The following is a 14,021-nucleotide window of genomic DNA, read 5'->3' as shown; positions in this document are numbered from 1 at the left end:
TAATTCAGGGCTAGTGATACTATTTTTTCATTGATAGTTTAAAAAACAGATGTACTTTTAGATACAAATAAGGTGTAAGGAAATAAAGTGTTTTTTTCTCTTCTAAACCTTAATAGCTGGTTTCAGATTTTATTTAATAACCTTGTTCTAAGACTTCATAATTTTATTTTTTTTTTCTAATTTTTATTTCTTGTGATGTGTAAATAGGTAAGAAATATTAAATATTGTAATGTTCTTTCGTTAAGACAATAACATTTCAAAAGCTAATGTAAAATCAAGCTGCTAAAGTTTACAATTTCTCTGTCCAGCAGTTCATTTATACAACTGCCCTGAGTAGATGCTATATGCTGCTTAGCAAATGGCCTTTAAGAGTTTAAAAATAACTCAGTAAAGCTACTCAAAGGTAATACAACACTTCTCAGGCGTCTTTAATTGGAGTTAAGAAGAAAACAGAGTTTTCTCATTAGTTAATTATTCATTCCCTCATCAATGATTTATACACAACAAAAACACAATTGAAATGTTCAGGAGAACTAATTGTGCTTGTTCCTATGCATGGGACCATAAGCTTATTTTTCAGAAAGGCAAGATTTTAAATTGTAAAACTAGTCCTATTTTTGAGGACTGTTTTAGCTGCTTTTCTTAAACACTATGTTGTTCCCATGTGAAACCAGTGAAAAAAGTTATTTACTAACCTACGTTGTGAGGTTTTTTTTGCAAAACCTCACTGATCCCCTTTAACAAAAAGATTATCTTATTTCAAAATTCCTGATATAATCAATTTGCAGTGTTTCTCAAACTGGTACAAATATGTAAAATCTGTGCTTTTTAAAAGCTTCTGCTTTGAGTAGCCTTACATTCCATAATTGTGCCCTAGCAATTGTCAAGCTCTATTGCATGCCCCATTCATGAAAAGTATATTTTGTTGGGATGATGTAGCTTAAAGAATTTGGCTCTAAAACTTCCTTACCTAGAGCTTCCATTAAATTATATTAATTTAAAATATCTATGGAATGATACTTTTACAAAAATATTAAAAAAAACCCCAAAACAAAACCAAAAACAAATTAATGGGTTGGGTTTATGAAAATGATTCTTTACAGTGAGTAAAAAAGGGTTTATCACAGTTTTGGTAACTTGCATGAGTTCATATCGAAAAGAAATCTTTCACATGTTCTTAATGAATTTAAAACTTTTGTGCTCTAGGTATTTTCAGTTGTATGCTCTGAAACAGTAGACACCATACAGCTTGTGCTTTTTATCAGGAAAGCCTACAAAGCGAACCGCTGCTTCGTTAGGACTGCAGCGTTTCCTTGGCCTGGAGATGGGGTAGCGGACGCTGCCGTCAGCCAACCAGCCGGCGTCACAGCGGTCGTACCCTAGGAGCTTCCAGGCAGCAAATATCTGGCCAACTTTGGCGATCTGAGCTCCATCCTTCAAGCATGCCTGAACGGCTTCATCGTAGGTCAGCTTGGTCGGGTGAATTAGGTAGTAAAAACGACCTAGTAAGAGAGAGAAGGAAAAAGGGTCATTAGCGACATGATTAAGATGATGTGATAACATAAAGGTGGCTTTTGAGGAGAAGAGGAGATGTTCCACTGCAGAATCATATCAAACAGTGGTTGATTTGGGACTGTGCAGTTTGGACATTAAATAGATATTAAATTAGATAGTAAAAATATCTTTATGTTTTGTATGGTGAGTTGATAAATATCAGAAGTCAAAAAAACCCAAAACACCAGATAGAGAAAACAGACTATCTGAACCAAAAAAAAAAAAATTGCTATATTTATTTCTTCTAACTTAGCACAGGATGGCATCCCCACCCTCACTTGTATTCAGTGGTAACTGAACTGTTACAATGCATTTTCATCCTCAGAGTCAGAAAAACAGGAAGACAAAAATGGGGGGATAGGGATGGTGGAAGACACCTTGGGATTTGGAGAAGGGCCCTTGTTCTGCATCTAACTTTATGGTGCCAGATGCATTTACCAACATGTTGAAGATGACAACCCAGCGAAACATCTGAGGAACCCTGTAGATTTCAAGCAAAGCAGATCTCATACAGCTGTGGCTTACTGTCAGAGAAGGGAAATCAGTTAAGCATCTAAAGCAGTGCACTTCTACATTATGCTCCCAACATCAGCTTAAAACCCTTATGAGTTCTGCTCTCAGAAGCACAGCATAGCAAGATCTGGCCTTTGATAGCATTTGGGTGAGGGTGGGTGGAGGTAACACATGCAGTTTTACTCTCTGACAAGGCGGTGACCTTGTTTCTGATTAAGTACAAACACAATTTTTTGTTTTGTTGTGTTTTTTGTAAGAAAGCTGAGATATTGCACAGCTTCTCAGAATCAGGGTTTGATTCTGTGGTAGATCAAAACCATGCCTGTCATTAAGTCTTCATTAGCAGTGTCAAAACCACACGCAGCAGATCTGCAGCTCTGTTTCTCTTTAGGCATCAAAGGGTATATCCTCACCATAAGACGGCATTGAACTGATAATGCTGCTAAGAAAATGTGCCTCTGTCTCAAGGTAATGAAAACATATGCCAGCAAGTAAAGCTCTGAAAGGAAGTCCCCCCTACTAATCCATAAGCAGCAGTAATACTAACATTAATTTAATTTATCAAGACAATATAAATTCATTGTAAGCCTTTTATTCATTCTACTTTGGGTTATTTATCATCACTGATTTGACAATTAACCAAGTGTGAGGTAGAAATGGATTGCAGAGGAATAATGTTTATCTGAAGGAATAGTAGTTCCCAAACAAATTCACAACTTTTCAATCTGACTGTCCTGTACGAGGCAAGTTAACTGAAAAACAAAGGAATTTATTCAGGTGGGGAACTTGTAATTCCAGAGCACACTCTTTACTTCTTAGGTATGTACTCCAAAATAATATCCTTTTTCTTCCCCATAAAAACCAGGCAAACACACAAACAGAATTCTGCTCAATTTCAGATTACTTTCTTGGTGAAGAAAAAGTGGTGAGCAAGATGAAGAGTTACATCAGATCCCTGCAAAAAACACATAGCTTTTTTTTTTTTTTTTCGAAGAAGTGGAGAAATGTCAGGTCAGAATACAGTATAAAGATAATTGAATCAACTTTGTGTAATGGTTGGAAATTGTATATGACGGCAAGAACATTAAAAAAAAGGCATTTATATTGCAGCTGTGGTGGAGAAGAAACTTAAAAATTTTATTGCTGTCAGAGACGGTATCTACAGTATTTCCACAGAAAACTGTTGCGAGTAGATAATCTACCCCTTTGTAAAATGCTTGCTTAACTTCATTTCAGCAAGTTGAGAGCATTTACAAGGTGTTGCTACAGAGAATGTTTATTAAGTGGAAACCTGTTCCTACTACGTTATTAAGAGGTTTCCCCAAAGCAAACAGGATTTCAGACTTAGGGGAACGGGGATTTGGACTGATAGTATGCAAACTTCACTTAGCTTATTAGTTGCTCTTCAAACCATATGTCAATGGAATGCAATTTCCTAGGGATTTGCAGTGAGGTCAGGCTTTTGACATATGACATCAATAAAAAAAAACTCCTATGCTCTGCTCCTTACTTAAATAGGAGAACTTTAACAGTAAACCCCACAGGGTGCAATGTGTATCCAGAATGTCTGATTAAATAAAATTCTGTTAATAAACTCAGTACAGATTTGCTGGTTTTCCCCTGCTAATAGGTTAGAAGAATTCCTAACTGTTCAATCTTAGTACTTATTAATTGATGTGGAAGGACAGGGAGGCATTAACTGTCTCTCTCTCATTAATATCTGGAAGTTGGGTCACTCCTACAGAGGATGAGTGCTCTTGATTTGACTTCTCACATCCAAATCATGGGGCAGAGGGTTTATGCAAACCTAATCAAACCCCATCTATAATAGCTATTTTAAGCTTTTGCATTTAAGATAATAGCTTAAAGAGGAAAACTTGAGCACTTGACCTAAATATCCTACACTCTTGTGACTGTGGGTGTTTGAGGGATGCACCACCCTTGGAGATTTTTCCAAGCTCAGCTCTAAATTGAGAGATTTATTAGTAAGTTTTTATATCACAGCTGGGTATGCTGGATAGTGAGCCATCATCTTCAGAGGCACAGAAAACCAGTACCACCCCACTCACTATTTTCTGCATAAAGTGTTAATGCAATGCCTTTGAAAGAGGGTTGGTTATTATTGGTGGAGCGCTCAGAGAGGATGCTTCCACATGCAGCCAGCCATTGAAGTATCTAAGCACTCGGGCTCAGCCCTAGGACTACTCCCGACAGCTTACTGGTTTGCTAGGAGAGCTAGGCCACAGAAATCAGTTAAGTTGTTTCACTGTGTAAAACTGCTCTAATTTGTGGTTCCGTATGGCCATAAAAGGCATTCTCAGCAGCCAGCAGGATATATCTGTAGCTTGCACAACATGTAGACACTACTACCTGCCCAGCAGACTCAGTTCAGTATATCTTACAGCAACACTAAATGGTTGAGCGAGGCCATTGTTCCTCAAAATTGAAGAACATGTTAAAAATTTATGTGAAGGGAGATGCGTTCCATTCCTTTAATCATAAGGACCTGCTAAGTAATTTGATACCCAGTGATCATCTCAGGTATGTGATTTTCAATTGCTACATTAAATATGTGGGAATAATTTTTTGAAATCCTCTTCTGTCCCCCCCATTATCAGCAGTGACTCTGATGACTCAGAAGAAACCTCTTCTAAGAAAAGGTACATAATTTTATTTTGGGTGTGTTTGTTTCTCTTTTTGGAACAATGGCTACATGTTCCCAGCGATGAAATATTCTGAAATGGGCAAATGAGCAGTCGGCATGCATTATTCAGAGATGACTTTATATACCTTTCTCCAATTTAAATGGCAGAGGTGGTTAGCTTATCACATGCAGTACTGTAACAAACAGGTGGTTCATAGCTGCACTTTTAACATGATTCTTAAAATTCATTCTTTGTATCTTTAACTTTGTTAACATGAGATTTTTACTTTATTCTGCTAGAGCTCATAATAAATCAGTTATGAACTGTGGTTCTGTGTGCAAAGTATGTAACAAAATGCATATTAATGAGCAGAAAGCATGATCCAAGCTCTCTACCTTTTTTCTTTTTGAAAATGCTTAATTATAGAGGAGCTGATAGATGTTTATATTTATCTCACTTAATGCTTTTCAGCGCAAAATATTCTCATGGTTTTTCCTTCAAGAAACTCACTGTTGTCCTTCAGAATCCCTTTGAAATTAAGCAAAGAATAACTACTCAGCTCTACCATTGTATATTCTTTGTCCTACGCCTTTTGGGCTCTGTGGGGAAGACTGCAACAAAAGGATTCATCTGCATTTATTCTCCCAAATAGGTGTGTAGAAGCCCAAATTGACCTTCTAGAGGGAATGTGGAAGAGGAGCATCCCCGTTCCTTGGGGCAGGGTAGGGAGTCTGCAGCCCTTGCAAACCTTTGGATAATGGCAGGTTGTCCCACGACACGGGCCAGGAACCTTTAGCTTTTCTAAAGAGAACACAGACTAAAGTGGCTCCTACTGTGAAGGAAAAGTGGAGGAGAAATTGGCTATGAGGGAGCAGAGCTGAACCCTCAGATATCAGGAATTCCAACATGGAATTTCCAAATTTAAGTTAGATACTTTCCACATCTGTATATTCATTTTCAATAGCCATTACCAACACAAGGAATGCAAAAGCAGGTTGGGAAACATGTTGCCATCCAATAATTATCTCTATGCAGGAAGAAAAATTATGCTATTTCACAATATTTTTGTGGATTTAATGGATAGCATTATGCTAATGTCACTCTTTGCATTGTTTTGTGAAACATCACTATATATTCTTATAAACTGGTAAATTGCTGGTACTACTATATACAAAGTGTATGAAAAATTTTCAGGTTTTTGGCTTTGCCTGCATAGATGCAAATCATGAACAGTTCTATGAACCAACAGAAAGATTTGGGTATGAAGCAGTTATACAGGCAGAACAAAATGTTCAAGAATTGCACTTGCAGTAGTCTAAGAAAAGACACTGTAGAGGGTAATTTCATCAAGTACTAAGATTATTTTATATTGCATTGCAGACAAGCTTTGCTAAAAACATTTCCCTGTGCAGGTAACAGGAATGCATGTAGAATTCTTCACTAATGGTACAAAATCCACTTTTTTTTATCAGTATTTTTTGGTGCATTCAACTCATCACAGATGGAATCCAACAGTTCCAGAGTGAAAACACTGAACCTGGATTTGAACTCACTGCATTGATGACTACATTTTAATTTTTCACCTTAATGACTGAATGTAATTTTACTGGTTTGTACCTTCTTCTTCAGGTAAAAAACAAGCTTTGCATGTATTCTAGACAAAGACTTTTTGCTTTGTCTGCTGAACTTTTCAAAATTGAGCCATTTTTCTTTTTTTTAATGATCCCTGAGATCATAATGTATTTGGGAGATTTCTTTCCCTAAAAAGAACCCAGTTAGCAGAAATATAAACCTCACCCTCTTTCTTCATAGCAGCTCCCACAACTGGCACTCTTTGAGAATTTTTTTTTTTTTTTTTTTGAGCTTGCCTTATACTCCCCTTGGCATTTTTCCAGATCCCTCACATAAAGCTGAAGGCTTCTCTGTTTCATACCGTTGGGAGACTCCAGCAGTCACTGCCACTGCTGGAAATGCATGGTGTCCTAACCACTTCTCATTTTCCTTGGCCGTTTCTGAGCTGAGAAAATCAACATTGGGTGATGCAGAAATAGTTCTTTGCCTGTAGCCACTATCTTTGGCAATTGCGACCTGGTTTTTCCCTTTACAGTCAGAAAGCTAACGTATGCTGTTAAGCATGCATAAGCTCTCTGAAGTGTTGAGCTGAAAACAGGAGGTTGTCATTTTGGGAGAGTGACTGAGTTTATTGTGGATATTAAGGTGAGCTTGGGACATGAATAGCAGAGAATACAGCAGGGACATGTGAGGATAATATAACCTGGTGAGTTGCTGTTTAAGGAAATGGATGCTGAGAGAAGTAGAAGTCCAGATTTTTCTGCTGACACCTTGAGAGACTTACATGGCACTGAATTGCAGGGAACTAGAGAAGATGGTGCTCAGCTTTATATATCATCCTATTGCTGTGTAGTATTCTGTCTTGCAGGTTGGTTTAAGTGACTCACCAAGGATGAGATTCATTTTGGTGTCTTGTCTTTGATTTCTCTACTACCTGTATACCTTATCCTCACCTCACCTCATTCCTCTTTCTCCCTCTTTCTCTTTATTGATGTATCAATGCAGACAAAATATTTATCTGTCAGTACTTTTTTTTTTTTTTCCTCAGAAATTATTTTTCTCTTTCCTAAGAGATACTGTCCAGCTGCTGGTGTGCAAAAGGCTCGTGATTAGTGAACAGTGGTTGCAAACGTTTACTCTGCAAGCATTATAAATAGTGCAGCTATCACATTTTAGTTCTTTTTCCTTGTTTATTTTATTCCTTGGTGCTATTTCTATAGCACAGGGTTAAATCTGCATATAAGAGATGAGCTCATATAGGATTTCTCCTTGGATAAATGAAACAAGAAAAAAATGAGCCAGCATTACATGGAATGATGCAGCATCATAAAAATCAGCTAAACTTTTGTTTCAGACTGCATCCAGCCTAATTTAACATTGTTGGTTTTGAGTATTTGGGATTTTTTTCAGAGGGTGGAGCAGACTTAGTGCTAGAACATACTTTCTGACAGCAAGGCTTATGCTTATTATTTGGTGTGCTGTAAGATAAAAATGCTTCACTGTGGATAAGTAACCCATACATAAACAAAAAAGGCCATGCTCCTTGGTCTGGTTGGGTTGCAAGCCAAACATGTGCAAAGTTGCATAGGCATTATCCACAGGTATGATGCTGTAGCGGATTGTAGACCGCTTTTGCACATGTTTACTTGCAGTGTTCCTCTCATTCACAGCAATGCTTTCTAAATCCTTTTCAGCTACTAGATTAAACCTGGCGTGATAGCAAGCTGAGATCCTTTCATACCTAAATTAACATCTACAAGTAGCAAAAAAGCTAATAAGGTTTAGAGCAGACCAAGCTTGGAGCAAAAGTTAACAGGGTTTTTTGGCAGTGTAAAAAGATTAGAAATCTAAACTATTAGGCATAAAAGCCAGAAATAGCTTTGTGATAAGGAAGTATTAGTCATTTTAGACCTGGTACATGAGCAGGAGCTGCTTGAAACAACAGCATAGATGAAGCGGTCATCAGAATTTTGTTCTGGTCATATATTTAAGTTGTAAAACATAATTATAACTGATTCAACAGGAAAGCTCAATTAATGAATCGCAGGTTTCTTCATCACTTTAACTGAAATAAACTGGGCATATATTAACATTAAAAGAGTACATATAAATTTTAACGGGGTGAAAGCAGACATATTAGAAACTTCTGCCAATACAAGTTCTGAGTTGTAAAAACGATCTACATGAACATATGGCAAAGACAACTTTACTCTGTGCATGTGTCCTTGTAAACTCAACAATAACATTTTCCAAACGTAACATAAGCTTTGACAAATCAAATATCCCTTGCTGCCATTGGAGTTTCTTTCCTAAGCACAGAAACAGTCGTTTACAAGGTAGGGGTGAAGAAGACTCTTACCATTGAAGTTTGAAGTAAAACAGAAAACATCATATCGGCTTTTATCTTTATCCCAGAACCCGTAATTCCTGACCCCAGGCACTGTGTTCTTCCCTCCGCAGGGCTCCCTGGGCTTGGTGATGGGGTACTGCACGGAGCCGTCACTGAGCCAGCCGGCGTTACACCAGTCCAGCCCTGACCTCCAGGCATCGTAGAGCTGGTCAAAGGAGGCGATAACAGAGTCTTGGTCCAGACACGCTCGCTGAGCCTCGTGGAAGTTTAAGTTGTAACGACCCAGCCGCGGAGAATAAGGGAATACGACACCTGAAGGGGTAGAAAGAGGGTGAGTTACTGGACACCGAAAGAGGAGAAGAAAGGGAAACAGCATTTACAGTCACCAGAAGGAGAAATAAAGGTTAATCCCATCATGTGTGTCAGACTGTAAAGTTGTTTTTTTTTTCTGGGGGAAAACACACTGTCAGCACATCAGCCATTAGGTTTGAGAAGAGGATAGGGCTGCTGCTTTACCTAGCTGGCTCCTCTCCCCGTAACCTCATCCCTTTTCCAATGGGAACTGTGCCAGGTCTGCACGTTGCTCCCATCTGCAGCTTTGCTGTCCCCACTGTGATCTCACCCTCGTGCACTTTGAGAGTACTTAAAGACAAGCAGAGGTGGCTGAATTTTTGCAACTACACGTTTTTCATCAGAAAATTCCAGTTTACCATCTGTAAGATCAATTTCTCTATTTAAAAAATAAATTAAATCCCAGCCTAGTTCCATTTTTGTGGGATGGAATTTGGGGATTTCTCTGGCAGTCATTTAGAAAGAAGAAATTGTAGTACAGAGGCATATGAACTATTTCTTTTTACACATAGACATTAAAATTAAGTGTTTTGATTGACATAAAAGAGAGCTAAGTTCTTTTCATGGACCCTTCCCAAGATTTCCTGCGAGGTTCAAGACAGGTTTTTTTTGTTTGTGGGTTTTTTTTTTCTTTCACATTAACCTAGGAACGGGAAGGTATTTCATGCCCAGCTTAGAGGTTCAAGACAGTTGTTTTTTTGATTTTTTTTTTTTTTTTTTATGTCACATTATCCTAGGAACAGGAAGGTATTTCATGCCCAGCTTAATAACTACATTTGAAGGCTAGACTGGTGGGAAACATAAATTTAGCGTCCTGAGGTCTAAAAGTAGGAAATCTATAGGGAAATAAAATCAGTGAAGTCGTGTGTGGTTTTAGGGAGACTTTTCTGCTACTTTCCAGCTGGTTTTTGGCAGTTTGTCACCACTCAGGGAGGGAGAGCTTCTCACAGAGGGCATCAGGGAGCACGCCTCCTTGAGCAGAAGACAGGTTTCCCCAATTGCAGATGGTGAGCCATGTAGCACACAACATGAAGCAACGCAAGACAGCCCTAGTAGGAAGCCATGTGAGACACCACCTTCCCTTGCTGCCCCTATGGCTGGCAAAAGCACTGCTGGCTTAACGAAAGGACGCTTGCTGGAGAAGCACTGTGCAAGGAGCATGGACCTGCCAAATGCTTCCTTCCACCCCTGAGGACCAGCCACAGGCCAGCCCAAAGCCCTGCCTCTTGCTTGTCAGTGGTGAGCCAGGTATGGCAGAGATACCTTCTTATAACAGAGGACATGCAAGTGGAGGTGGGAAACGTGGGGACAACTCCAGAATTATTTCAGCAGCAACATTTAATCAAAGTCATTGCCCTTATCTGACAGATTTTTCCACAGTATATTTTCTGCTTGTTTTCTGAAAAGGATCTGTAGTTAAAGATTACTTCTTGGAGCATGAAAGATGTTTCACAAAACGCTGAAGAACCACTTCCCCATGTGGCTCTGATAAAAGAGAAGAGAAAGACTTGAAACAAAATTTTGGACCAGACCACCCTAATCTTTGGCAAGGTTTAGAGACTTAACCCAGATCTAAATTTTACAGTTGGCTTAAGCCCAGTCAAATAAACTGAAATAAGACGGCATCACAGAAGATCCAGCTCAGAATGTTTATTCTCAAAGATCTCTGTAGAATAAGTGCTGTAGGATGCAGAGGGACTGAAGACAAGATAACACATGAGATGAGCCAAAAACTTCACACTGGTATAAACATCCATCTTTCTTTTTACTTTCTCCCTGCTGATGAATTCTCTGTCCCATAACAAGTTCCTTGTCTCCAGGGCAATGTAGCATAGGATAGAGAAATTACTGTATGGTCATGCAAGGCTCTCACCATGGAGTGAAGCCATTCCTCTTTCCAAACATTCAAACCCACTTCAGTTTCTATTCCATGAGAATCTTAATGTGTTCTTTCTTTCCCTTTTGTCCCTCACCCATCTATCGTCCAAGAAGTGTTATTTTTGTTAAACAAAATCTTTGTTATTACTAAACCTCAGTGACTTGGTCCAAGAAAATAAAGCATGCAAATGTAAACTTGGCAGGGTAATAATAAACAATGTTTTGCTCTCCTTCAGCAATTAGCTAGAGGGTCTGTTGAGGTTCTTTCCTTTTGTAAATCCTTTGTTAAAGGGCTTTTCAGTTATTAGCTGTTCTGAACTATAAAGCATGAATGTAATGTAACACAACATGTGCTGTTAACTGTAAATTCATAAAAAAGAAGCTGTAGATGTTTTCTATTCTTCTGGATCTCTGTTTTTCCTTCCTCCTCCTCACGTCTCTTCTAAAAAATTATTCATTCCCCCTCAGTACTAATGGATAGAAATATCACTGGCTATAATAAAAATATAGCAAATGTCAGAGGAGTCCAAGCTTTATTACTTTATTAGAAATCCAATACTTATTATTTTTGCAGAACTACACTTCCCCAGACAAGTGACTCCTTGTCCAGTACATGTCTGATTTGCATATACATGTCAAAAAACCTCCTAAAAACATCAGAGGTGGGTATTTTTTAATCAAGATATAAACTTACACACTTCTAAAAACTGAGCAACAATTAATTTGAAACTGTTCACTCAGATTTCATTTCTTAAGGTTTCCAAAATCACTTTTTAAAAGAGGTTAAATATGTATGCAAATTTGTTACAAAACTATTTGAGTTTGACAGTTTGGAACATAATGTTTTAATAACATAAATATGCACAAAAGTGTAATATTAGCTTTGGGCTATATTTGGGTAGACTGCATAGAAGCTGATTTTTGTTTGAGTTCATCTGCAGTACAAGTCTGCAACTGATTAGCATTAACTTCACCCTGCAGATGGGGGTGGCCATTCGTGATTTTGTAGAGCGAAATTGACTGGGTATGTGTTTTGTGTTGTTTGCATCTTTTCTGATATATATTTTCCTCTTCATCTCCCTATCAAACCTAGCTGAAATTCATAATTAGATCTTACTACTCATCTTCCTCTTGTTACAATTTAGCAGTGCTGAACTTTAGTTAATTGCAAAACATCTTCTTCAGTCTTGGACTTACAACCCATTGAAAGATAATCCATCCCATCTGTTCTTGAATGGACAAAAGCTGTCCTGAGGCTTGTCGCTGTTCCCAAACTACAGACTGAATGTAAACGCCTGACTCCAACTCTGTGTTTTACCACTAGACAAAACACCCACTTCCAAATGTTAACAAATTCAGCTTAAAAAGTGGAGGAAAATAAAACTTCCAGCCTCAGATGGTTAAAATCAGGTTAGTTTGTGGGAAGACTGACCTGAGGAGCCTTAACCTGACCGTAGTGATTCAGCTCCCTACTTAAGGAAGCAGCTGAGCCATTTGTGGAGCCTGAATGGGGAATATTAATTTGCAATATAGACTTCATGGAATGGCTTCTTTCCCAAACACTCAAATCTCTGGAATAGGTCCTACCCCCGGGGAAGGACCTCCTTTCCTCCAAGCAAGAGAGGAAGAACCTGACACACATCAATTCAGTGGAGAATAAATCTGTTAGTGAAAGAGGAGGGCCAGGTGAGGCTTGCTATATGCACCTGTGACAACGCAATCACAGTCCAGAAAATGACTACTGTAATGGAAATTAGGATTTCTACCAAATCGGAACGTAAGAACCAGATGTGTAACGTATCCTCCCCATATGCACACCTGAATTTCCATGAATGCCTTACATTCAATTCCACCAATGTACTACTCTGCTTCAGTTACTGTGGTGTTTTAGGGAATGTGAAAGAGATGATATTTGTGTGTCCTCTGTAAGCTATTTGTATTTCAGAACCTTTTAAGCAGGTAATCCCTAAAATTCAGTGCAAGTGCTTTGCAATTGCTTAGTTGCTACAGACACATTGTCAGTGCAAGGAGCTATAACAGTTACCCAAGACAACAAGGTGAGGAAATAAACTTAGAAAGCTCAACTCCTGTAATAATTTATGGGTGTATATTAAGCCAGCACCATACACAATTAGCAGTTTTAAGAGTATTTACACATAGGACAAAATAACACAAATTTCTGTTGACCCATATGGAAAAAAAGGTCTTTTTACAGCCAGAGTAAAGAAATGGGCTTCCTTGAGTTCTAGCCCAAACAGAAAAGTAAGTTTTCTTGTAGCCAGTGTAAACACAGGGTAACAGTAGGGTTTGCTATATACTATACTGTAGGGTACAGTTTTATGCTGGCAGGTTCATACACTTGATGGAGAAATTTTCCATGCTGGATTTCTAAAATTCTGTAAAAAGTGGTAAAGTCCCTCATTTTCCTTGAGACTCTATCTCCATGTCTATGCCTGGCAGGACTGTCAGATATCTGATCATTCAGCACAGACTCCATGGGTGGGCCACTAACTGTCAGCAGGTATCAGTCTCCCTAAAAATGGAACTGAAGTTTGAGGTGGTGTCCCTGCAGCCCACAGCATCCCATAGCTAAGCTGACAGTGGGGTTGCTTATTTCTGACCAATACAGGCACATGAACTAGATTCACCTGGCCTGGAGGCAGATTATTCCCTTATTTTTCTACAGCCTTTACAAAAAATTGCAGATTGTTGTCTTTCCTTGATCTCCTTAGGTTAATTAGTCCTAAATTCTTTTAGCATTTTATTTTTGGGTCATCATTTCCAGATAATTTTTTGTTGCTGTATTTTGAACTTTTTACTCCACCTGCATCTTTCAAATATCATTTCTCACAGCACTGACAAACACAGCTGTGTCTGCAAAGCCCTGTTACCCTGTCACAGAAGGAATTACACTGGTCTGTCATGACTTATTCTTGACAAACTCCTGTTGCCTTTTACAAGACTTTTCGTCGTCTTCTAGGGACTCACAAAGTGTGTCCTATAAAATCAGTTTTATAGTAGAGCGTATAACAGATTGTCACACAAAGGATAATTAACATAGCTTTTGGTGCATAAATTTAACAGCAACACACAGAAGAAACAAATATGACATACAGTGTTAGGCTAAATCTGATTTCTCCTGCTGTTGAGAGCATGGG

General features: G+C 38.5%; 1 protein-coding gene across 2 annotated transcripts in view; it reads right to left on the bottom strand.

The window, feature by feature from the left end:
- Window positions 1–840: 840 nt before the first annotated feature.
- HAPLN1 (hyaluronan and proteoglycan link protein 1) overlaps window positions 841–14,021 on the bottom strand; it is a 30,411-nt gene continuing 17,230 nt past the window's right edge. For both annotated transcript variants that reach the window (XM_074812689.1, XM_074812688.1), the window contains exons 4-5: window positions 8,644–8,946; window positions 841–1,502 (exon numbers count right to left, since the gene is read on the bottom strand). In XM_074812689.1, the coding sequence (XP_074668790.1) occupies window positions 1,213–1,502; window positions 8,644–8,946 (593 nt within the window). In that variant the 3' untranslated portion in view covers window positions 841–1,212. The remainder of the gene's footprint in view (window positions 1,503–8,643; window positions 8,947–14,021) is intronic.

Source organism: Strix aluco, chromosome Z (assembly GCF_031877795.1).
Source record: "Strix aluco isolate bStrAlu1 chromosome Z, bStrAlu1.hap1, whole genome shotgun sequence".
Lineage (NCBI taxonomy): Eukaryota > Metazoa > Chordata > Aves > Strigiformes > Strigidae > Strix > Strix aluco.
The sequence above is the reverse complement of the archived record's forward strand: the minus strand, read 5'-3'. Positions and strand labels throughout refer to the sequence as shown.